The following is a 26984-nucleotide window of genomic DNA, read 5'->3' as shown; positions in this document are numbered from 1 at the left end:
ATGGTTTGCCTCCATCTTTGTTTTTATCTTATTTTTCCTTCCCTTCCTCTATGTTCATCTGTTGTGTTTCTTAAATTCCATATATGAGTGGGGCGCCTGGGTGGCTCAGTCGGTGGAGCGTCCGACTTCAGCTCAGGTCATGATCTCATGGCTTGCGAGTTCAAGCCCCACATCAGGCTCTGATAGCTCGGAGCCTGGAGCCTGTTGTGGATTCTGTGCCTCCTTCTCTCTGCCCCTCCCCTGTTCACACTCTGTCCCTCTCTCTCTCAGAAATAAATAAACATTAAAAAAAATTTTTTTAATTCCATATATGAGTGAAATCATATATTTATCTCTCTGACTGATTTCACTTAGCATCCATGTTGTTGCAAATGGCAAGATTTCATTCCTTTTGATTGCTGAGTAGTATTCCATTGTGTATATGTAACACATCTTCATTTGTTAGTTGATGGACATTTGGACTCTTTGCATAACTTGGCTATTGTTGATAGTGCTGCTATAAACATTCGGATGCATGTGCCCCTTTAATTCAGCATCTTTGTCTCATTTGGATAAATACCCAGTAGTGCAACAGATGGATCACAGGGTAATTCTATTTTTAATTTTTTGAGAAACCTCCATACTGTTTTCCAGAGTGGCTGTACCCAGTTTGCTTTCCCACCAACAGTGGAAGAGGGTTCCCCTTTCTCCACATCCTCTCCAACATCCGTTGTTGCCTGAGTTGTTCATTTTAGCCATTCTGACAGGTGTGAGGTGGTATCTCATTGTGGTTTTGATTTGTATTTCCCCGATGATGAGTGATGTGGAGCATGTTTTCATGTGTCTGTTAGCCATCTGGATGTCTTCTTTGGAGAAGTATCTATTCATGTCTTCCCATTTCTTCACTGGATTATTTGTTTTTTGGGTGTTGAGTTTGAATAGTTCTTTATAGATTTTGGATACTGACCCTTTATGTGATATGTCATTTGCAAATATCTTCTCCCATTCTGTCGATTGCCTTTTAGTTTTGTTGATTGTTTCCTTTGCCGTCCAGAAGCTTTCTATCTTGATGAAGTCCCAATAGTTCACTTTTGCTTTTATTTCCCTTGCCTCCAAGACAGGTCTAGTAAGGAGTTGCTACAGCTGAGGTCAAAGAGGTTGTTGCCTGTTTTCTCCTCTATGATTTTGATAGTTTCCTGTCTCATATTTAAGTCTTTCATCCATTTTGAGTTTATTTTTGTGTATGGTGTAAGAAAGTGGTTTCATTCTTCTGCGTGTTGCTCTCCAGCTTTTCCAGCACTATTTGCTGAAGAGACTGTCTTTTTTCCATTGGATACTCTTTCTTGCTTTGAAAATTGACTCATTTTAAATGTATGATTCAATTTTTAGTGTATTTACAGAGTTGTGCTGCTAATTTTACAAGTTTTATAATCCAATTTTTAGATAATATAGCATTCTAATTTTAGAATAACCTATCACCCCAAAAAGAAACCTGGTGACCATTAGTAGAAACTCCTATTCACCTCCCTTCTACCCCCTTCACTCTCTCCCGTAACCCCATCCCTAAAGAACTACCAACTTATTTTTGGTTTCTATGGATTTGCCTCTTCCAGATACTTCATATAAATGAAGTCATACCACATGTGGTCTTTGTGCCTGGCTTCTTTTATGGAGCATGTTTTGAAGTTCATTCATACTGTAGCATGGGTCAGTACATTATTCTTTTTTATGGCTAAATAATATTATGGCTAATAATATTGTAGGGATTTACGACATTTAGTTTATCCATTTATCACTTGTTGGACATTTGAAGGTGTTTTGAATATTAAGTATAATGGTACTGTGTACCTCTACATTCAAGTTTTTGCATGTATATAAGTTTTCAGATTTCTAGTATAAGGTTTACACCTAGGAGTGGGATTGCTGTGGCATACGTTAATTCTAAGTTTAACTTTTGAGAAAGAGCGAAACTGTTGTCCAAAGGAGCTTCACCATTTTACATTTCTGTTTCTTTTTTTTTATGATGGTTAAATTTTTAAATGTTATTTATTTTGAGAGAGTGTGTGAGCACACACGAGTGGGAGAAGGGCAGAGAGCAAGGAAACAGAGGATCTGAAGCGGGCTCTGCACCAACAGCAGAGAGCCTGAGGCGGGGACTGAAACTTACAAACAATGAGATCACAACCTGAGCCACCCAGGCACCCCTTAAGACTTTATTTTTAAGCAGTCTCTATACCCAACTTCGGACTGAAACCCACAACTCAAGACCAAGAGTCTAATGTTCCACCAACTGAACCAGCCAGGTGCCCTACCATTTTACATTTCTAACCAGCAATGTGTGAGAGTTCAGTTTCTCCACAACCTTTTAATTTTTTTTTTTTTAACGTTTATTTATTTTTGAGACAGAGAGAGAGCATGAACGGGGGAGGGTCAGAGAGAGAGAGTGAGACACAGAATCCGAAACAGGCTCCAGGCTCTGAGCTGTCAGCACAGAGCACGACGCGGGGCTCGAACTCACGGACCGCAAGATCATGACCTGAGCCGAAGTCGGCCACTTAACCAACTGAGCCACCCAGGCGCCCCTCTCCACAACCTTTTAAACTTGATTTTATTTTAGTCGTTTTTGTAGGTGTGGATTTGCTTTCTCATTATAGTTTTGATTTACATTTCCTTAATGGCTATTGATTTTGAGCATCTTCATATGTGCTTATTATCCTTTTGTATATTTTCTTTGGAGAAATGTTCAAATCTCTTGTGCATTTTAAAACTGGATTAGTCTCCTTACTGTTTTTCAGTGGTAAGATTTCTTTATATATTCTAGATGAGAGACCTTATTAAGGTGTGATTTACAAATACTTTTTCTCAGTCTGTGGGTTATCTTCATTTTCTTAATGATGTCTTTTAAAGCACAAAAGTTTTAAATTTTGATGAAGTACAATTTATCAGTGTCTTATTTTCTCACTTACAGTTTTGTTGTAATATATCACCCAAGTTTCTGGAGATTTACTACATATTCTTGCAAGAGTTCTGTAATTTTACTTTATTTTTTTAAGTTTATTCATTTATTTTGAGAGTGCGTGAGAGAATCCCAAACAGGCTCTGTGCTCTCAGCACAGAGCCCAATGCAGGGCTCCATCCCACGAACCGTGAGATCATGACCGGAGCCAAAATCAAGAGTCAGTCACTCAACTGACAGAGCTACCCAGCGGCCCCAGAGTTCTGTAATCTTTGCTCTTAATTTAGGTGTCTTATTCAACTTGGATTAATTTTTTATATGATATGAGGTAGAGGCCTAAATTCATTCTTTTGCATGTGGGTATTACATTATTTCAGCACCATTTATTGGAAAGACAACAGACATGCTTTGTTTTATTGTGTTTTGCTCTCTTGCACTGTGTAGATGCTGTGTATTTCTTTTTTTTTTTTTAAAGAAATTTTTTTTAATGTTTATTTTTGACAGAGAGAGAGAGAGAGCATGAGTTGGGGAGGGCTGGAGACAGAGAGGGAGAGACACAGAATCCGAAGCAGGCTCCAGGCTCCGAGCTCCGAGCTGTCAGCACAGAGCCTGATGTGGGGCTCGAACTCACAGACTGCAAGATCATGACCTGAGCCGAAGTCGGACACTCAACCGACTGAGCCACCCAAGCGCCCCTGTGTATTTCTTTTTTTAATGTTTGTTTATTTTTGAAAGAGAGAAAGAGCACGAGCAGAGGAAGGGCAGAGAGAGAGGAGGGAGACAGAGAATCCAAAGTAGGCTCCATGCTGTCAGTGCAGAGCCCAACGTGGGGCTCAAACTGGGAGACCATGACCTGAGCCCAAATCGAGTTGAATGCCCAACTGAAAAAGTCACCCAGGTGCCCCTAGGTACTTGTTGTTTTTGTTTTGTTTTGTTTTTGTTTTTAACAAATTGAAGGTGTATGGCAATCCTGCATCAAGCAAGTCTGTCGGCACCATTTTCTCAACAGCATTTGCTCACTTTGTTCTCTGTCACATTTTGGCGATTTTTGAAATATTTTGTAGTTTTCTATAATTTTATTATGATCTGTGATCGTAATTACAACTAGCTGAAAGTTTAGGTGATACTTAGCATTTTTTAGCAATAAAGTATTTTTAGGGACGTCTGAGTGGCTCAGTCGGTTGAGTATCCAACTCTTGATTTTGGCTTGGGTCATGATTCTGGGTTGGTGGGATCAAGCCCCGAGATGGGCTCCATGCTTAGCATGGAGCCTGCTTAAGATATTCTTTCTCTCTCTCTCTCTCTCTCTCTCTCTCTTCCAACTCATGCTCCCTCTCTAAGGTAAAAAAATAAGTAAATAAAAATTTAAAACTTCTAAAAAATAGTTATTAAAAAAAACTTTTTTTTTTTTAATTTTTTTTTTTTTCAACGTTTATTTATTTTTGGGACAGAGAGAGACAGAGCATGAACGGGGGAGGGGCAGAGAGAGAGGGAGACACAGAATCGGAAACAGGCTCCAGGCTCTGAGCCATCAGCCCAGAGCCCGACGCGGGGCTCGAACTCACGGACCGCGAGATCGTGACCTGGCTGAAGTCGGACGCTTAACCGACTGCGCCACCCAGGCGCCCCTAAAAAAAACTTTTTAATGTTTGTTTATTTTTGAGGGAGAAAGATGGTGTGAGTAGGGGAGAGGCAGAGAGAGGGAGACAGAATCTGAAGCAGGTTCCAGGCTCGGAGCTGTCAACACAGAGCCTGATGTGGGGCTCGAACTCATGAACCAAGAGATCATGACCTGAGCCAAAGTCAGACACTTAACCAACTGAACCATCGAGATGCCCCCAAAATAGTTATTTTTAATTAAGATGTGTTTTTAGACCTCATGGCATTGCACACACTTAGTAGACTGCCACATAGTCTAGACAAAACTTGTATGTGCACTGGGGAACCAAAATATTCATTTGACTCTACTTATGGTGATGTTTACTTTATTGCAGTGGTCTGGAACCAAACCCACAGCATCTTCAAGGTTTGCTTGTATTCTTTCCTCACCAAATTGTCTTGGAATCTTTGTCAAAATTCAAATGACCATAAATGTAAGGGTTTATTTCGGGCCACCCAATTCAATTCCACTGATCATTGCCTACCGTTATGGGAGTATCACACCATTTGATCACTGTAGTTTTATAGCAAGTTTTAAATTTAGCAAACATAACTCCTGCTTTGTTCTTTTCCAAGAGAGTATGGCTCTTCTGGGTCCTTTGCATTTCTGTGCACATTTTAGGTTCAGTTTTGTTGATTTTTGTAAAAAACAAAACAAAACAAAAACAACAGTTGAGATTTTGATAGCTTGTGAATTGAATCTGTAGGTCAATTTAGACAAGATTGCCATTTTAACCATATTAAGTCCTTTGTTTATGAATATGACTGTCTTTCCTTGTGTTTAGGAAATAATGTTGTTTTCAAATAATGTCTTTTAGTTTTCAGTAAGTCTAACTATTCCTTCTTAAATTTTTTTCCTAAGTGTTTTTTTTTTTTTTTTTTGATGCTGTTGTGAATAGAATTGCTTTCTTAATTTCATTTTTGTGTTTTCACTGTAGTGTACAGAAATGCAATTGATCTATTATATGTGTCGATCTTGTATTTTGTTACCTTGCTGGACTGGTTTTTTCTACCTTGTTTTTAGTAAATTCTTTTTTATTTTCTACATAGAGGTTTACCTTGTCAATATCTTGTCATTTTTTAATAAGTTATTTTTGTTGATTCTGATTTCAATAATCTGAAAGACCTTTGCATTTAGGTTGACAGAAAATTCTTACTCTCATTTCCTGTCAGGTACATACACAATTATTTAATTTTCCTTAAGATGCCTTGTGTACAGCAGAAATCCTAGTGCAAAAATAAGGATGTGATTCCGAGTTTAGGCTTCTTGAAAATAGGTGTTACCTTATAGATACTGAACATAATTGTCACTTATAATGTTACATTTCTAGTTGGATAACTTTTATCTATTTTGTCTTGTTTGTATTTTGAAGGTACTAGACACCTGGATTTAATTTATAGGAGATCTTTAGCCAAAGGTATAGAATGTGCCAGGACAGAGTCATAGAAGTAAGTTGTATACTGTGGGCACAATCTGACTCTACTAGTTAGTAGGCAAAACCTAGTTACTCGATTAAATACATAGAGAAGTCTTGGTGGTTTTTGAGAATTAGTTATCAGGCATTTGACATGAGCAAATATGGTCTTTGAATGAATGGTGGTTAAAAACTCTGGGTGGTTCTGGTTTGGTGAAGAGCTAACTAGTTGTGTGACCTTTGGGAAATAATTTAACTCTTAGTTTCTGTTTCTACCTCTGTGAAAACGATGAGGTATGTCTGAGTGATTGCTAAAGTTCTACTCAGGTATAAATTTCAGCATTCCCTCTGTATCTGCTCTTATATTTGCATATAGATTGACTGTTAGTCTCTAAATAGACTCTCCCCACACAAAGTTAGAAACATCTCCCAAACATCTTTAATATGCACATAAGTTGAGGATCACTGCTTTATAGACTTAAAAGATTAAGGGCAGCTTGATGTCAAGTAATTTTTTCATGCTCTGATATTTTAAAAATGATGAAATGGAATGATGGTTATGGAAATAACAAGAATGAAGTAACAAATTATTTTATGATTTATGGAGTAACTTGGTATGTTCGGAGTATTGAATCCGAAGAACAATTCTGTGAAACTAGGAAAGTGCTATTATCCCCATTTAGCAAATGAAATTGAAGTTCAGAGAAATTAAGTGACTTGCTCAAAGTTTCTGTACTAATAAAAAAAAATGGAGTCTGGAACTATATGCACATCTGGCACCATTCCTATTAACCCATCAGTTAGGATTATGCAGGATAAATAATCTCAAAGATTCTTAGCCCTTCCATTATGTATTTACTGGTCTTTGAAGTTGGATAATTACCTACTTAGATTTAGAAGATTGAATAAAGCTGTGGGTCTTTATTGATCCTTAAGCTACTAACACCTTTATAATTTTTCTCTATGTATTTTCAATTATGGGTATCTGGCCACTGTGATGGAAAACAAATTGGGTAGGGGGGTAGGGTGAGACTAATTTCAAAATATGGTAATCACTTGCGTTGCCACATAAAGAATAATTATGTATTCACTTGGCTTCTTCTTGGAGGTAATTGCTGCAGATAGCACGGAGAGGACACAAGCATCAATTTTCCCTTTGTGTTAATGGTGATTGATTTAACTTGTTATGCATCCCTTCCAATTTACCCACTTTGCTACCTTTTTTTCCAATCAAGGTTGGAAGAACTAATTCATGAGTGCTATAGTACTTTGTGTTTTATGCTGTACAATTGCTTGTATATGTGGGTAGAACCGTCTATTCTTTGGAGCAATAACTTTGGATTTTTTTCTCTTTTTCTTTTCCTTTTGGTCACTGTGGCTGTGGTTCCTATTAGTGCTTTGAATTCATGCATTTTCATGCCTAACTATTCCTGGCAACTACCCAGTTAATCATCAATGAGCTGGGCTTTGGAAGTGGTGCTTTGTGGTTGAGTGACTACGAAGGCTTAATTCTCTCTTTCCTGTCCCTTTAAGAATCTCAGAACTGGATCTCTGGGGAAGACTTGCACTTAAATCTATATTAACCCTTTTGCTTTTCAACTTTGGACTTTTGTGCAAACATGGGACAGACTAGCTATGGTATTCTTACCTGTCTTGGGAGAGATAACTGAGAATTCTAAGAAAGATCACCTTGAGGAAGTCTGTTTCCTTACATAACTGATGCTTTTAGAATAAATATTGGACATTGTCTACTCCTATTGGTTCACTGTGCTTTCTCTCCCTTTAGCCCCCCAGGTTCGCCCAATAGTCTTGGCTACTTCCCTACAGCTGCTAATCTTAGCGGTGTCCCTCCACAGCCTGGCACGGTGGTCAGAATGCAGGGCCTGGCCTACAATACTGGAGTTAAGGAAATTCTTAACTTCTTCCAAGGTTACCAGGTCAGTAGCTTGAAGAAGAAAATACACAGTGCCCTTATTACTTAAGTTGATTTGCCTAAAGAATGCAGCCAGGAAAGAGCAGATTTTCTGAACCTCATGTGTACATATGCTAATAGGTTTGCTTATAGAGGCAAAAAGAACCAGAGGCAAAGTCAGGGGGACTAGTTTTGAGTGCTATTTTCTTTTTCTTTCTTTTTTTTTTAATTTTTTTTTTTAATGTTTATTTATTTTTGAGACAGAGAGAGACAGAGCATGAATGGGGGAGGGTCAGAGAGAGGGAGACACAGAATCTGAAGCAGGCTCCAGGCTCCGAGCCGTCAGCACAGAGCCCGATGCGGGGCTCAAACTCACGGACTGTGAGATCATGACCTGAGCCGAAGTCAGACGCCCAACCGACTGAGCCACCCAGGCGCCCCTTGAGTGCTATTTTCAAACTCACCCATTTGACAAGATTAGGACTTTTCCAGGCTACTCTAATTGTCTCAATATAATCTGTTGGTGCTCTTTTTGAAAATAGGGCTACTTTGGGAAAGCTCTTCAGGGCACACAGCAATGTGGGTCTTTTTATCTAGAATAGGATTGGCTAAGAAGGAGTTTTCCTCTAATTCTTGACTACCCAAAAAAAAAAAAAAAAGTACTTAAACATGCAATTTGAGTATGTAAAAAGTAGTCAAGGCCTCTCTACCTAACCTGGAAAAAACAAAGGAGACTCAATGAATCTTTAGATGCTAACTCATTAAAATGAGCTGTAGGATATTTGGTGAGCCTTCTATGAAATGATCTGTGATAATTCTTGTGAAACGAATATTGGCTCTTACCAACTTTTTCTGCCACTGCCTATGTCCATCAATTGTTTTCCGACTCAAGTTACGAAATGAGATGTTTCTTGATAAACTCTATAAGAGCTCTGTAAGAGTGAGCAAAATCTCCTCATTGCCATCTCCTCTGAGCAGAGACGTTTCTTTCCTCGAATCACATAATTACCTAGAACCCAAATTCCTTTCTTGCAATACCTAAAAATCAGTATCTTGAAACTCTTTTATTGTATTAATAGCAAAAATTATCTTTCTTCTTGAAGCTGAACTTTGCTTGAGTCTCTAGAGCCGAGAAGTATTTATGGACATAATCATCAAACCTAAAATAGGCCTTGAGCATTTACAGTACAGAGTTGTAAGGATTATGCCTACAGAGTCTGTTTCACCATTGGAATGGGTTTACAAGCTTGGCGTCCATGAATCCTGGAGGATTGTGGAGCTCGTCTAAAATTATCTCCGTGGGGATGCCCCAAGCCTACCAAGTTATTGTAATGTTCTTATGGGCTTTTAAAATTAAAAGTGTATTTTCTGGCAAATGAAGAATATCTAATGAAGGTTAGACAAAAGTTATTTTTTGTTATTGCCTGGCTTAACACATTCATACCGGAAGTAAGAGGTCTTTAGAGATCAGTAGATCTTTTCCCCTTATCTATGGGAGAAAACATTCCAAGACACCCAGTGGATGCCTGAAATTGCAGATAGAATCAAACCCTGTAATTTCTTTTTTCCTATCCCTACCTACCTGTGATAAATTCTAATTCAAAGACAGAGATTAACAATAATAAAGCAGAACTGTAATAAAAGGGATGCGAATATGGTCATTCTCTCTCAAAATATCTTACTGTACTACATTTACCCTTGTTGTGATGATGTGAAAAGATTAAATGCCTGTGTGGTAAGATGAAATGAGGTGAATGACGTACGCATCGTGATGTAGTGTTAGGATTGTGTTAGGATCATTTGCTTCTGGTCAGTCAAGGGTAACTGAAACTGCTGATAAGGGGGACTATTGTACATACTTTGCTTCTTCCCTAAACCATTATGCTGCCTATTGGGAGCTCTTGCAGGGGGGGAAACAGTTACTCTAAACTTCCCATAAGATTGATGAGATTCTGAAAGGAATAGAGAATTTTACTGAAGGCTATTGAGGAGGTTGCTTAATAAACTTTTGAGTTTGTGTTTTCTCCCAGTATTTTCCAATTCTGGAAATTACAAGCAAAGTTTCAGGTTCTAAAAGTCAGCTGATTTTCTATTTTGAAGTCAATTAATTTTCTATTTTGTTTTGACTGGTCAACATTTAGCTTTGCAATGACTAGAATTAAGAGGTCATACACATAAATTGGTTGTGAGATTAAGCAAAATTGCTCTTATTATGAAGTGTTCTCTGGCTGGCTTTTGTGGGTATTCTACCAGAAACAAGTAAAAGCAGTTATTTCTAGATTTATAGCTACAAGATTGATGTGCTTCAAAGTTGAGATAAAATAACTTCAGTTTATAGCAGTTTATCTTCTAGTGTCTTCTAGGGAATCATTGAAGGCTGGAGTAGAGTTATCTGGTATAATCAGAAGTAAGAAGATCGTACAAAATTATTTGATCTCAAGGAATTTGGCCTTCATTGCTGAAGTGCTTGGAGTTCATGACCTGGATCAACCAATTAGGATTACGTAGGAACTAGGAGCACCTGTCTGGTTCAATCAGTAGACCATGCGACTGTTGATCCCAGGGTTGTGAGTTCAAGCCCCACATTGAGCATAAAGCTTCCTTGAAAAAAAAGAAAAGAAAAAGATTATATATAAACCTCACTTATCAAATTAAGTATATCAAATTATTCCAATGTCTTTAGTAATTTGAGTTTTAAGGCAGTTACAAAATCCAAAATCTTTTGTATCCTAATTTTATATCACTCTTACATGAAGGCTCATACATTCAGTCTTTGAGAGTTCATGTCTATTTTTTTGTTTGTTTTCTTTTTTTTTTAATGGTTTTGTTTTTTAAGTTTTTATTTATTTTTGAAAGAGAGAAAGAGAGAGAATGAATCACAAGCTTGATTGAATGAATCACACAGGGCTTGAAACCATGACCCTGAGATCATGACCTGAGCTGAGATCAAGAGTCGGATACTTATGGGACTGAGCCACCCAGGTGCCCCAAGAGTCTGTGTCTTCTTATTTTTTTCTGTCCTCAATTATTTTGGTAATAGTCCCTAGCTATAGGAATCCAGATTGGGTATAGATTTACCATAAGACAAAATCAGTAGAGTGTGACTTAAAACTGTGTTCTCTTAAGTATATTTTGTATTTATTTTTATTTACAGTGTATTCATTGCTGTTGATGTATTGGGAGGTTTTCATTTTATTTCTGGTTATGTAATAAATTCATATAATAAAGCAAATACTTAGTAATAATTGGTTGAGTGAAATCTCTTGATAGTTTCCGATTCTGCCTTCTAAGAAAACATCTCAAGATAATAATGGCATATGTCATTTCCTATAAACATTATATTTAAACATAATTTTTGGATATATGTTTCTCCTACCCTTAGCAAAATTCCTTCTACTTCGACGTAATTTTTCTATACTTCACACTTGGTGGTAGTGGGGAAGGGAGTATGAAGCCAGAGAGGGCAAGGATTTACAAAAAGGGAAGAATTCTGATGTTCAAAACAAAATGCAGCACATGGGTTCTGCTATCAATTTTGTAATTTTGTAGGGGCACCTGTCTGGCTCAGTCAGAAGAGTATGCTACCCTTGATCTCAGATTTGTGAGTTCGAGCCCCACGTTGGGTGTAGGGAATACTAAAATAAATAAATAGGTAAACTTTTTAAAAATCTGTGATTTTATAAAGTTAAAGTGCCTGGGTTGGGCCCATTTTGGTAAAAGAAATTTATAGAATGAGGACTGAATACATGAAGACAAACTACCATGAAAATATTTGATCAGGAGAATGTCATTCTGGTCGTGAAAATAAACCTGTATCTATATTTGATGGGCCTCTTATTCTGGACTCTCTGGTCTCCTTACATAATTCTCATAACTTGATTTGCCATTTGCTTTATCCTTTACTGTTAATGCTTTGCATTTTTAATGGTTTTAGTTTTTGTTTTTTCTCAGAATACTGACTTTAATCAGTATCTCTTTAAGCCTCTTGCCGCTATTATGTTTATCTGCTGTCTGCCTGAGAGAATTAGGTTGATATTACAAATACAATATTTAAAGTTCACAGAGTTGCTTGCAGATGCTGGGCTTATTGGACAATACTTTGCAAATAGTTGGTACTCAAACTATTTTATATCTAGTCACACCTGTGATATCATGGAAACTGTACCGTTAGCACGATCTGACGTGTTTGTTGTTTATTGTGTTATGGGTTCTTTATCTCTGTGTTCACTCTAACTAACCCGTTCCCTAAAAGAAGGTTTTATTAAGTAGGAAGTGGTGACTTGGGATTAGTTGTTACATATGTGGCTCTTACCAGCATTTGAGCTTGTTTCCTACATTCTAAATGTCGTACAGTACTGTCGGTAGATCTATTCAGTTGAAATGCTAATCGTCCATAGTGGCAGTTTGTCCATCTTATGATCCTGTTTGTTCTAACTTGCATTGTAGTACGCAGCCGATGATGGACTTGTACACACAAATGACCAGGCCAGGACTCTACCCAAAGAATGGGTTTGTATTTAAGGGCCCCAGCAGTTAGACCATCCTCAGAAAAGAAGGTAAGGCGCTATGATATGAAAGCTCAATCATAAAGGGCCAAATAGAGATGGAGAATCTGAATGTATTTTTTATGAGTCGCGTAAGAAGTTCCCCCTTTTCTTTAGTATGATGTAGGAGTGACAGAGATCCTGGAAGAAATGGGAGACTGGAATTCAGTGTGTCATCCAAGGAGACAGTATCTTAGAAACATTTATGGATCGTAGTTGTATGTTATTTGGGGGTAAGGGAAAACTTGTCAATTTAGAAATTCATTTGCTAGATTTAATGTGGAATACAGTTTGGGTATGCTTTTTTGTTTTAATTTAGGTAAAAATCATAAAATCTACCATTTAAAAAAAAATTTTTTTAACTTGTATTTACTTTTGAGAGAGAGAGAAAGAACGTGAGTGGGGGAGGGGCAGAGAGAGGGAGACACAGAATCTGAAACAGGCTCCAGGCTCTGAGCTGTCAGCACAGAGCCCGATGCAGGGCTCTAACACACGAACAGTGAGATCATGACCTGAGCCGAAGTAGGACGCTTAACTGACTGAACCACCCAGGCACCGCCCCTAAAATCTATCATTATTTTTAAGTATACAATTCAGTGGCAGTTAGTATATTCATAATATGTGCAACCACCACATCTATCTAGTTCCAAAACACTTTCATCACCCCAAAAGAAAACCCCAAACCCATTAAGCATATCTCCCTATTTTCCTTCCCCATAGACCCTGGAAACACCATTCCCGTCTGCATGGATTTGCCTTTAGTGCATATTTCATAAAAATGGAATCCTACAATATGTGGCCCTTTTGTGTCTGGCTTCTTTCACTTCCTAGGTTTTTGAGGTTCATCCTTGTTGGAGCCTGTATCAGTACTTCCTTTCTTTTCATAGTTAATAACATTCCATTGTATGGATAGATGGCATTTTTTATTCATTCCTCTTTTGATAGACATTTGAGTTGTTTCTGCCTTCTTGCTATTGTAAATAGTGCTGATATGAACATTTACGTACAAAGATTTGAGTACCTGTTTTTTAATTCTCTTGGGTATGTATCTAGGAGTGGAATCACAGAGTCCTATAGTAATTCTGTTGAGTGTACTTTTTTCCCATTTCATTTTTTTTAATGGTGGTAAAGTATACATAACATAAAATTAACCATTTTTAAGTGTATGGTTCAGTGGCATTAAGTACAGTCACATTATTATGTAACCATCACCACCATCTATTGTCATCATCCCAAACTGACACTCCCCTCTTCCCTCACACCCTGGCAACTACCTTTCTACTTCCTGTTTCTATACATTTGACTATTCTAGGTAACTCAAAAATGGAATAACCTAATATTTGTCTTTTCATGATTAGCTTATTTCCATTAGCATAATTTTTTTAATGTTTATTTAATGTTTATTTATTTAATGTATTATTTCTGCATGAGCAGAAGAGAGGTGGAGAGAGAGGGAGACACAGAATCCGAGCCAGGCTCCAGGCTCCAGGCTCTGAGCTGTCAGCATAGAGCCTGACGCGAGGCTTGAACTCGTCAACCACGAGATCATGACCTGAGCCAAAGTCGGACGCTCAACCGACTGAGCCACCCATGTACCCCCATTAGCATAATGTTTTTAAGGTTCATTGTCTAAATCTAGAGTAAAGGAATCCTGATAGTTTTTGAAAATAGTTTTTTAATTGGTAACCTTTTCTTAAAGGATATTGGCTTTCATTAACTAACTTGAACTTAAATAAAAACTTCGGGGTGGGGTGGGGCACATGGGTGGTTCAGTGGGTTAAGCGTCTAACTTCCACTCAGGTCAGATCTCATAGTTTATAAGTACGAGTCCCACATCAAGCTCTCCGCTGTCAGCACAGAGCCCACTTCAGATCCTCTGTCTCCCTCTTGCTCTGCCCCTACCCTACTTGCATGCGTCCTCCCTCCCTCCCTCTCTCTCTCTCTTTCTCAAAGATAAACATTTAAAAAATACACACATACATACATACTTGGAAGGGAAAAAAAGGATACTGGGTTTCTGTGTGAGCTTGCTCTAGAGATGGCATTGTGGGGACATGGTCAGGAATTGCTGTAACTTAATTCCTTCATTTTTTGTTGTTGTTGTTGTTGTTGTTGGATTTGGTTTCCTGGTATGCCACTTTAAAATTTTGTTACTGGGGCACCTGGGTGGCTCAGTCAGTTGAGCATCCGACTTTGGCTCAGATCATGATCTCATGGCTTGTGAGTTCAAGCCCCGTGTCGGGCTCTGTGCTGACACCTAGGAGCCTGTTTTGGATTCTGTGTCTCCCTCTCTCCCTGTCTGTCTGTCTCTCTCTCTCTCTCACTCTCAAGAATAAATTAAACATTAAAATAAAATTTTGTTACCATTTTCATGGCTGAGCACCCTATGGGCCTTAACTATATGAGTTCTAAATTGGAAAGTGTGGTTGCCGATAGTACAATATTGTCCTTGAGAAATGACAATTGGGGTCTTAGGCTCTCGTTCTGAAGTTGTAGAAACCCCAGTTCTGGGATGGAAGTGATGATTCTCTGCTATTTTCTGTGAGATTTCAAGATATCTTGGGTACTAAAGAACATTGTGCCCAGATACTTTGCAGTGGGTATGGAGTATTTTCTAGTTTAGTTCACAGGAATGAGAGCACATTATTCTAGCCTTTTGATACTCTTTTTGATCCATACTTCGTCATTTGAAATGTTCTTTATTCAACTTCTTAATGCTGTTTATGAACGTGATAAGCACACTCTTCTATATCATAAAATGAATATATTGAATGAAAAATGACTAGAGGGGTGACTGGATGGTTCAGTCAGTTGAGTGTCTGACTTCAGGCACTCCCAACGTCATGATCTTGGGGTTCCTGGGTTCAAGCCCCTCGTGGGACTTTGTGCTGACGGTGGGGAGCCTGCTTCAGATCGTCTCCTTCCTTCTCTCTCTGCTCCTCCCCTGTTTGCACACACGTTCTCAAAAATAAATAAACATTAAAATCTTTAAAAAGAAAAAGAAGAAATGACTAGACGTGGAACTTTGTTCTTTTTTAAAAATGTTACTTTGAGAGAGCGTGTGTGCATGCACACACATACAAGACAGGGAGGGGGAGAGAGAGGGAGAGAGAGAATCCCAAGTAGTCTTATGGGCTGTCAGTGCAGAGCCCCATACAGGGCTCTATCTCACCAATGGCAAGATCATGATCAAGAGTAGGATGCTTAACCAACTGAGCCACCCAGGCACCTCAGAGCTTTTTGTTATTATATGAGAAATGTCCTAACTTGATTATAACCATTACTCAACTCTGATTCTATCTTATGTTTATATATTTGAAGTCATGATAGAAATATCAGGTGCTCTGTTAAAATCCAGGTGTTTGCGTTTATTATTATAAAATCAGATTGATCTACTTTTATATTGAAATTTTTAAAAATTCACATGGAGTACTGGCTGAAACACCTCGCTAAGTTATCAGTTATTTAATGATCTCAGCGATCCTTGGAGGTAAGGATCATAAAAGTATTGTGTGCTCATTGTAAAGAATTTGGAACATACAGACAGGTGCAAAGAAGTCACTAATAATTCCACCCTCCAGAAATAACCATAATGAATATTTTCTTTCAGATTCTTTTTTGTACGTCCTTATGCAATTTGGACCCCATTTATTTCCCTTTAACCTTCTCGTGTGGCTATATATTTTTTCTCATCATCTATATTAATAATGAAATTTATCATCACTAGTCATCTCTTAAACATCACTAGAATGCCTTATGCTCTGTAAGCAATTTTATATCTCCAGTGCCATTTAAGTCTCATTGCAGCACCGTGAGGCATCAGGGCAGGTACCCATGGCTCCATGTGACAGATGAGGAAATGAAACCCAGAGAGGCTGGGTAACTTTCTGAGTCCTACAGTTAATGACCAAGCTGACTAAAGATACATCACTTTGAGCTTCAGTCTTGGTGCTCTTTTCTACTAAGCAAATAAGAGCATGGCAGAGTGAGTACTTATAGTGGGATGGATGGTGGCCCCAAATAAATGTCCACATCCTAATCCCTGGAACCTGTGACTATTACCTTATCTGGCAAAAAAAAAAAAAAAAGTAAGGATCTTGAGGGGAGTTTATCCTGGATTATGTGGGTGGGCCCTTAATGCAATTATAAAAGAGGCAGAAATAGGGGCACCTGGGCGGCACAGTCAGTGGAGCACATGACTCTGGATCTCAGGGTCATGAGTTCAAGCTTTCACACTGGGTATGGAGCCTACTTAAAAAAAAGGGCAGTGGGGAGGAGACCAGATGGACACAGGAGAAGAGGAGGCAATATGACCATGGAGGCAGAGATTTAAATAATACAGACATAAGCCAGGGATCACCTGCAACCATTGAAAGGTGGTGAATTGTTCCCTAGGGCCTCTGGAGGATGTACATCCTGGCTGACACCTTGATTTCTGGCCGCCAGATATGTGAGAGAAGTTTCTGTTTTAAGTCCTCAAATTACATTATTTTTTACAGCAATGACAGGAAACTAGTAACAGTACTTGAAAAATTTATTGAAAGCATGATGTCATTACTGGTTATGGAGTCAGATAAAGGTAGCCAAAGCCCATGATAAGGTCTGATAAAGAAGTTTCAGTATTCTGCCTTCTTGTATAGCCAACATTTGTCAGCTAACCCAAGAATTACTCTAGGTATGCCTCTTTTTTTATCATAAAAGATCCCCAACGACTGCTCACAAGCTGTTGAAGATGCCCTCTTGGGAAGGAGGTTTGATGGCTGTCTGGAAAAAAATGCCTCCTCAAAAGGCCAGAGTTCTTGTTTGTACCCCCAACTCCCTCACCATAAGCTCCAAGTGTAACTTTCCTAGTGTGTTGGGGGGGGGGGGGGGCAGGACCAGCTCATAAATTTGTCAACAAATGCTTGGCTATAAACATATTTTGCATACATATGGAGAGACAGTTCTTCAGAGGTAACATTTCCCTATTCTGTAAAATGCATATAACATCACTTCTTCATATGTGACTTAACTTTTCTAGGTAAGAATCAGGGGGGTTAATGAGTGTAAGCAAGTTTTACAAACTATAAAGTTCTGCATATAGACAAATAACTACTTTATTGCTATGATTACAATAATCAATACAGAAGCAATGTGGATGACTATTATCTATGCTCCAGACATTGTTCAGATTTCACCAATTTTTCCATTAATGTTCTTTTTCATTTCCATGATCTAGTTCCATGATCCAATCTATGAATCCATGTTGCAGTTATTTGGCCTGTCTCCTTAGTATCCTCTAGTCCATGTTAGTTTCTCAGTCTTTGCTTATTTTTCATGACCTTGACAATTTTGAGGTATTCTGCTTTTGAGGTATTTTGTGGGCTATCCTTGATTTTGAATTTGTTAGATGCTTTTTTGGCAATTATACTGGGGTAATGGGTATTGGGAAAGAATAATACCATGGAGGTGAAGTGCGCATCCTATCACATTATATCTGGGATGCTATTACCTACATAACATTACTGGCGGTGTAATCTTGATCATTTGCTGAATGTCTTAGTTCATTCTGGCTGCCGTAACACAATTCCATGGACTGGGTGTTTTATAAATAACAAACCTCTAATTTCTCACAGTTCTAGAGGCAGGGAGGTCCAAGATGAAGTGTTCACATTTTCCTTTGCTTTTTTGTGAGAACTTTTGTCTATACTGGGTATTTTTGGAAGTTCTTGTGATGTGTTAAGCCTGGTATTTTCACAACAGCTAGGTTTTAAGGAAAAACAAAAGAATACCCAAACAAAAACCATGCAGCTTTCATTTGGAGAGTATCTTTTATACCTGGCCTCTTAAGTGTATAGTTTAGATTACTTTGTAGTTCGAAAATTATCTGTCTTGCACTATCAACAATAGCCAAATTATGGAAAGAGCTCAAATGTCCATCGACCGATGAATGGATAAAAAAGATGTGCTGTGTGTGTGTGTGTGTGTGTGTGTGTGTGTGTGTGTGTGTGTGTACTGGAATATTACTCGGTGATCAAAAAGAATGAAATCTGGCCATTTGCAACAACACAGATGGAACTAGAGTGTATTATTCTAAGCAAAATAAGTCAGAGAACGACAAACATGATTTCACTCCTATGATGAATTTAAGATACAAACAGATGAACATAAAGGAAAGGAAGCAAAAGTAATATAAAAACAGGGAGATAAACCATAAAAGACTCGAATACAGAGAACAAACTGAGAGTTGCTGGCGGGGTGGGAGTGGGGGATGGACTAAATGGGTGATGGGCATTAAGGAAGATTTGAGATGGGATGAGCACTGGGTGTTATATGTAACTAATGAATCACTAAATTCTATTTCTGAAATTATTATTACACTATATGTTAACTAACTGGGATTTAAATTTTTAAAAAATGATATGTCTTTTGTATTATATAATTATTTGTTTGGACCAATATAGTGACTAATATTTTAGTTTCTGGCCAAAATATTCAAGATGTTTCTTGGATAAATGAAATTTTAAAATGAAATAAGATTTTACTTTCTTTCTCTTTCAGCTAGTATTTATAATAGTGGGCAGCAACAACTACCTAAATGCTGATCAGTGATTTAAGTGACAAAAAGGCTATCAAAACATTTTTCTTTGATTAAAGAATCTGAGTTATTGGTTTTATTTTACCTATTATATAAGGAAAAAGAAAATATTTCTTTGTCCTAACAAAGAAATCTCACAAATGACTTAATTTTTTTAGAAAAGAGATGTCAAAATTACTACAAGGAAATAAAATATTACAACTAATCAGAATTGCAGGGTTTTTGAGGGGTTTAGCTTCATTCCATAAGACGTAACCCCAGTTGGTGAAATCCAGTTTTCTTAAATGATTTCTTTGTACATGGTACTTTCAATGTCCGTGTACAAAAAAACATTTTTTAACACAGATCTTACTGGAAAGGAAAGAGATTTGTGAATATTTGCAGTTGTAACTTCAAAATTGTCTTTGCATAATAGTTTCTTTGTACTTTTACTCTTTTCTGCAGCTAAGGGAAAATAGGAAACATTGGTTGTTTTTTGTTTGTTTTGGGGGTTTTTGTTGTCTTGAGGGGGAGTTGAAGGTTTTGTGCGGTTTGTCTTTTGTTAACAGCTTGAAGTCTAAAGTTTGATTACTAAACACTAAAATTCCACTGGATACTACTGGGATTAAAAAGCAAGGGGCACCTGGGTGGCTCAGTCAGTTGAGCGTCCGACTTCCACTCAGGTCATGATGTCACGGTTTGTTAGTTTAAGCCCCAAATCAGGCTCTGTGCTGACAGCTCAGGGCCTGGAGCCTGCTTCGGATTCTGTGTCCTCCTCTCTCTCTGCCCCTCCCCTGCTCATGTTCTGTCTCTCAAAAGTGAATAAACACTATAAAAAAAAAAAAAAAAAAAAGGCAGGCTTCAGAGGTGAGTGGGTCGCTCAGTCAAGCATCTGACTTCAGCTCAGGGACTTCGAGACCCATATCAGGCTCCACACTGAGGGTGTAGAGCCTGCTTGGGATTCTCTCTCTGCCCCTTCCATATGCACGTGCACTCTTTCTTGCTTTTCTCTCTCCAAATAAGCTGGAAAAAAAACAGGCTTGAGAAAGCTAAACTTTTCATTTTTTTCAGACTTTTCTACGTTTTCACAGAATATGAAGGTATAATTTTCAGCATCTACATTGGTTTCTTATTAGAATGATAATATGAGCTCGGAATGGGAAAGGTTTTATTTATTGACTCTGATAACAGGCCCATGGTTGACTGACTTGACTGGATCCAAGGGCTTGCTCTTTCCAAACTGTCTCTGTAGGGTACCTCCAGCAACTCTTGGCTTACATCCTTCCATCTTAAATCCAGAAGCAGGCCAGGAATTGAGGTTATTTGGCCTGGCATAGGTCCATTTCAGAAAGCACTGTGGCCAGGAACATGCAGGGCTCTGATTGGCCATGTCTGTGTCACTTGTTGGGCTCAGTTGTAAAGTTGCTTCATTATGGGCTTAAGATTAGGTTATGGGACAGTCAGTTATTTAAGGACAATTCAGATGCTATTGCCAAAAGAAGAATATAGTAGATCTTGGACAATTGTGTTGGTAGATCATTGATAGAGATTTTATTTGTACTTAGTAACCAAGGGGAAACTTGCGTGTCCTGTGTTTTACACTAAGTACTAAATTACAGTCACTTTGTAAACCACATTTTAAGAATGATTTCTAACAAGTATTTCCCTGTTTTATAAACACCTGATTCTAAATTTGTATCAATTTTAGAGTCTATTATTAAAGCAAATCTAACCTTGACCATGATTTCAAACTGGCCATATGAACAGATCTGAACTGTGAAGAACCATTTTTATGTCTATCTGCGGTCCAGTTTCTCATCTACTTGCATGCACAATGCCAAAAGTTTTCACTTTAAAGTTTTTGTGTGGTGGGGCACCTGGGTGGCTCGGTCAGTCGGGCAACCAACTCTTGATTTCACTCAGGTCATGATCTTGCAGCTCGTGAATTTGAGTCCCGCGTCGGGCTCTGTACTGATGGTACACAGCCTGCTTTGTTTTCTCTCTCTCCCCCTCTCTCCGCCTATCTCTGTCTCTCACACAATGAATGAATGTATGTATGTATGTGTGTTTTTGTGTGGTGTATAAGTGAAATAGCATAACGGAACCAATTTGTGTTCAAATTCTGGACCTGCCGATGACTACTTTAATTGCTCTGTGCCTCCGTTTCTCCATCTGTGTGATGGGGGTAGCATGGTAATCTTTATAGGATGGTTGTGCAGGTGAATGAATTCGCATAAAGGTTGTCTATCAACTATTCACTGAAAGAGTTGATGTTTCCTATAATGTCATGTCTCATTGCTTCTTATTGACTCAAATATTTTTGTTTCATATTTGAAATTTCTTATACTAGACTTTAATTTTCAAAAATTGTCTTAATGGTTTTAATAATGGCATCAAGCCTCTTAATATCAGAAGAATTGCTATGATGGGGTGCCTGAGTGGCTCAGTCAGTTGAGCTCTTGATTTCAGCTCAGGTTGTGATCCCAGGGTCATGGGATCGAGCCCCATGTCAGGCTCTGTGCTGAGCATAGAGTCTGCTTGTGGTTTCTCTCTCTCTCCCAAATAAAAATTAAAAACACAATAAAACAAAAAAAACGGTGTTGTAACTTGAGGACCCAGACTGAGGAATATCTGTATGTATAGACATTGTAAAATAGTCACTCCACAAAGGAGCTGAGTAAAGTATGGAGGTGCAAACATACATACACATCATCAACACATGGTAACACAAGGGAGGGAGCTGTGGGAATGCCAGTTACCACGTAAATTTTATCTGCCAACACTGCTCCTTGAGAACTTGCTGTAGAAATCCCAACTATGTGTAAAATAACGGCTTCGGATTCTGTGTCTCCCTTTCTCTCTGCCCCTCCTCTGCTCATGCTCTGTCTCTGTCTCAAAAATAAATAAAACATTAAAAAAGGAATCCCAACTATGTGTAAAATAAAATTGTGGACTCCCTTAAGACTTTTGGGGGGGGCCTTTTGTAATTCGAAATCGTTTTATTATAGCTGCCAATAATTGAAAATTTAGAGACTGTAATATTTCCTTTTATTGTCTTGTGTTGTTTTTTTCAGTGTTTGAAAGATGTATGGTGATCCCGAAACCGTCAGATATATCAACTTCTAGCAACTTCAGGGGAAGTTTGTCTACACTCAGGCTGCAGTATTTTCAGCAAACGTGATTGGTCAGTGGGCCTGTGCCCTATCTTTTGGTAGAGGAAAAAATTTGAGCCAATGAAGCCAAATCCTTCTAGCAAGCAGCATGCCTGGCTCCTTGCTGATTGCAAATAGGCATTTAAAATGTGAATTGGAAATTGAGTGACTCTAATACTTCCAGCTAACGTGGCATCATAGGTGTTTCCTAAGTTTTAAGTCTTGGACAAAAAATACTAGTGTCTACCGTCTCCATCAGGAACTCTGTTGTGGAAGCTTCATTTGTGTGTTTCCATTTTTCTATCTCCATCTCCCTATCTTCTGCACGAGTGTGCCCTCTTACTAAGTAATTCAAGAATAAGATCTTGGAATACTTGAGTCACAAACTTAAGAAATAAAACTATTCTCCCACTATCTTGGCCATCATGGTGTCTTACAGTTAAAAACGAATGAAAATGATTTTTAAAACACCTTGGGATAAATTAGAAGATATTGTACACCCACTGCAAAACAAACATGGCTTAAAAGTTGCATCTTTTTTCTCAGCAGGTACCAGTTGTAAATAATGAACTAGGGGCCAAAATGCAAAACCAAAAATGAAGCAGCTATGTGTAGCTAGTAATTTCTAGTTTAAACTGTAACTGAACATTGTGGCTTCAAATGTATTATTTTATATTGTACTTTTCCCATTACTGATGGTTTGGACTTTAATAAGAGATATTCCATAGTTTTTAATATCGCAAAATGAGAATATTTGAACAGTGTATTCTAGAAAGCAATATACTAACTGAAGTGAATGCTTGTATATATTAAGATATAGCCTTAAACCTTTCTCTCTAATGCCTTAACTGTCGAATAATTAAAACTTTTAAAAGCATAGGATTAGAGTCAGCATGCTGGACTGAGAGGTAAACACTGAAGCGGTTAGAGCAGTTACTGATGCTGTCAGCGTTTAGCACTATGTGTTTAGCTGTGTGTATGCTACAAAAGTGCAATATTAGACACTAGCTAGCTAGTACTGCTGCCTCATGGAACTCCAAAGAGGAAAACAGGATTTGATTAAGTAAGTGCACATGTGTCTTTAAGTTCCTCCTATTGTCCTTGGCTTGGATGCAATGCCATGCAGATTTATGTGGCTGCTATTTTTTATTTACTTTGCATTACTTTGATTAACACCTTGAATGGAGAGCCAAACCTTCCCTCTTCACTTGACCAGCAATGGCCCTTTAACTGCAGTAGGAAAAAAGAAAAAACAAAAAACCTTTTTGTGTGAAAACTGGTGACAACTGGCACTTAGGATCAGAAAAAGAGTTGTTTATACTTGATACCTTAAGATGCTGTCTGCCCAAAGCTCTGAAAGCCTTAAAGATAGTAATACTTAACTACAATACTACTGAGAGTTTTCATAGAATTGTTACATTTGATAATAAAACATGCCTGTTTAATCTCAAAGTGTGTGTTCTTTTTTATTACTGAAACGGTCAGGGTCATGGAAAGGGTGTGGGTAAACCATTTTTTCCTGAGGTGGTAAGGTTTTTCCCTAAGTTTGCTATAAGGATTTGCTCGCACTCTCTCTCTCTAAATAAATAAACTTAAAAAAAAAAAAAAAAATGTAGGGGCGCCTGGGTGGCTCAGTCAGTTAAGCGTCCGACTTCAGCTCAGGTCACGATCCCGCGGTCCGCGAGTTCGAGCCCCGCGTCGGGCTCTGTGCTGATAGCTCAGAGCCTGGAGCCTGCTTCGGATTCTGTGTCTCCCTCTCTCTCTGCCCCTCCCCCGTTCATGCTGTGTCTCTCGTCTCAAAAATAAATAAACGTTAAAAAAAAATTTTTTTTAACTAAAAAAATTTAAAAAAAAATGTTTAGGGGCACCTGGATGGCTCAGGAGGTTAAGCCTCCGACTTTGGCTCAGGTGTCATGATCTCACAGTGAGTTCAAGCCCTGTGTCATGCACTGTGCTGACCACTTAGAGCCTGGAGCCCGCTCCGGATTCTGTGTCTCCCTCTTTCTTTCTGCCCCTCCCCCTCTCTCTCTCTCTCTCTCTCTCTCTCTCTCTCTCTCTCCTTCAAAAATAAACGTTAAAAAAATTTTTTTAACGTTTATTTTGAGAGCATGTGTGTGCACACGTGAGAGCAGGGGAGGGGAAGAGAGAATCTCAAGCAGGATCCTTGCTATCGGCGCAGAGCCTGTCTCGGGGCTCCATCTCATAAGAATCATGAGATCATGACCTGGGCCGAAATTGGATACTCTTACTCAATTGACTGAGCCACCGGGACCCCTTCAAATCAAATTCTATCCATTCTTCAAGTCTTTCCTGAGTGGTGCTACTTCAGAGCTGTATATATTGTCAGTATCACTTGACATATATAATCTTGTTAACAGAGCACAAGTGTGTCAGTTCTGAATTTAGGTTATAACCTCGTGGACAGGAAGTATGCCTCTATTTCCCTCTGTTTAGCACATTTCTATTCACTCAATTAGCCCTTATTAAGCATTCACCGAATGAAGTTTAGTTCACGTGGGAAAGTCCCAGTCCTTGCCAATATCATTTACAAAAATGGAGCTGTTGCTTTCAGGTTTGTACTTCACCTTTGGGTGTGTCTGGTATCATCTGTAAGGAGGTGGTAGAGTTCTCTAGACAAGCTGAGATTCTGACCCATGTTCATGATCTCTGGCAGGCATTTGACATTGCCCAGTCTATTCCCTGCCTTCAAAAACAAAGTTGCCTGTGCTGAACTCATTTGTCTGTTTACCTCCTTGAAATTGTCCCACGTGTAGCTGCTGTTTGCATGGCAGAAAAGAAAAATAGGATGTCGAACTGAGTAAGGGAAGGAAGACAAGATGAGGGCAAAGAGGACCAGAATATATAAAATACCTTAAAGGTTCATCTTTTAGGATCATAGTTGATTACACAATTTCTCTTCCTTTCCCTGCTTTCCCCAGCGGTGGTTGGAAGGGGTGGGTAACCTGCAAAAGTAGAATGATGAACACTTTGTACCCTTTAGCCAGCTTCAACAATTATGAACTCCAGGCCCATCTTGCTTTATATCTCTTTCCTTTTTTCCCCCCGTTGTATTATTTTGAAACAAATGTTTTGGGTCAAGTTTAAAATTATCTCTGGGGATGCCTGTGTGGCTCAGTCAATTAAGCATCCGACTTTGGTTCAGGTCATGATCTCACAGCTCGTGAGTTCGAGCTCCCTGTCCGTCTCTGTGCTGACAGCTCGGAGCCTGGAGCCTGCTCCGGCCTGCTCCCTCTCTCACTCTGCCCCTTCCCCACTCGCACGTTGTCTCTCTCTCAAAAACAAACATTAAATATTTTTTTTAAATTGAGCCACTGTAGGAGGTGCTGTTCTTGATGAAAAGAGTAGAAGACTGGAACTGAACTGAAGACATCTGTTTATGGATGTCTTTGGTTCAAGGTTGGATCTAATCTATGATCCTTTCATGTTATAGTCTATGTGCTAATACAAGGAAACAGACTAGGCAGGAGGTGATCTACACTCAAGACCAGAAGGCCACCGGGATGAAATTCGCAAGTAAGACCACTAAATGGGTGCCATAGGGAGAAAACTGGTTTTTTTCATTTTTACCGCTTCCTTTGTATTGAGTGAATTCGTGAAAGCCAAGATCCCAAGGCGTGAACCTAAGGAAAAAAGGTTCAGAAGCAAACTACTTGACTTGCCCGAGCTTAGACCTGACTTTTGTCTTTATTTCAATGTGGTTCAGCACAATTCCATTATGTGGAATGTGGAGGGATATTTAAAGCCAAAAACCAAGCTAGGACTCATTATATTGGAAGAGTATACCATAAACTACAACAAAACAATCACTGAGAACACATTTTGTTAATGATAATAAGCATTATATTGGTTAAATGAATCTTCACGATAACCTATTATAGTAGGTACAACTATTATTAATAGACTAGGAAATTGAAGCATAGGTCAAGTAAAAAAACTTCATGGTTGCACAGAAAGCAAAGGAAGGGATCTGGAAAATAAAGTGAGATTTGGAGACTGGTTGATAGGGTTACTACTCCCATAGTTGCTCCTTTATCCACTTTGGCTCTTTTTCCTAGCACTGCACAAACAGTTCATTGTTTACAGTGTCACAAAGTAGGGCTTCGTAATGTTCGTTTGGTCCACCTTTTTACCCCCTTTGGTCTGCCTTTTTATTTTATTGCCAGCAATGCATTAATTCAGCAGCTGAATTCGTAGCTGCCTATTGTTGCTGTTCTAAAAGTGAATGTAAATGGTAACAAAGCTGCTGGTTGCACACTTGAGTTTGAGCTAGTGTTTTATAACTGAAACCTGTATGATAGTAGAATTAAATACCGAGGCACCTGGGAGGCCTAGTCAGTTGAGCACCTGACTATGGCTCAGATCATGATCTCACAGTTTGTGAGTTTGAACCCCACATGGGACTCGCTACTGTCCGAGCGGAGCCCACTTTGGATGCTTTACCCCTTCTTTCTCTGCCCCTGTCCTGCTCACACACTCTCTCTCTCTCAAAAATAAACAAACATAAAAAATAAAAAGAATTAAGGGGCACCTGGGTGGCTCAGTCAGGTAAGTGTCCTACTCTTGGTTTTGGCTCAGGTCATGATCTCGCGGTTTGTGAGTTCGAGCCCCGCATCCAGCTCTGCGCTGGCAGTGCAGAGCCTGCTTGGGATTCTCTCTCCCTCTCTCCCTGCCCTTTCCCCATTCATGCTTTCTCTTACTCAAAAATAAATAAGCATTAAAAAAAAAAAAAAGAATTAAACACCAGAAACAACACATTAAAAAAAAGTCAACGTAGTGGCGTCTGAGTGGCT

At 38.7% G+C, this 26984-nt stretch overlaps 1 protein-coding gene across 5 annotated transcripts in view; it reads left to right on the top strand.

The window, feature by feature from the left end:
• ESRP1 (epithelial splicing regulatory protein 1) overlaps window positions 1–23625 on the top strand; it is a 65420-nt gene extending 41795 nt beyond the window's left edge. For 2 of the 5 annotated variants that reach the window (XM_045454195.1, XM_045454194.1), the window contains exons 14-16: window positions 7796–7946; window positions 12368–12477; window positions 22096–23625. In XM_045454195.1, coding sequence (XP_045310151.1) covers window positions 7796–7946; window positions 12368–12442 — 226 coding nt within the window. In that variant the 3' untranslated portion in view covers window positions 12443–12477; window positions 22096–23625. The remainder of the gene's footprint in view (window positions 1–7795; window positions 7947–12367; window positions 12478–22095) is intronic. The other 3 variants (XM_045454196.1, XM_045454197.1, XM_045454198.1) reach the window with 3 other exon arrangements.
• The last annotated feature ends 3359 nt before the right edge of the window (window positions 23626–26984 follow it).

Source organism: Leopardus geoffroyi, chromosome C3 (assembly GCF_018350155.1).
Source record: "Leopardus geoffroyi isolate Oge1 chromosome C3, O.geoffroyi_Oge1_pat1.0, whole genome shotgun sequence".
In the NCBI taxonomy this organism is placed as follows: Eukaryota; Metazoa; Chordata; class Mammalia; order Carnivora; family Felidae; genus Leopardus; species Leopardus geoffroyi.
The sequence above is the reverse complement of the archived record's forward strand: the minus strand, read 5'-3'. Positions and strand labels throughout refer to the sequence as shown.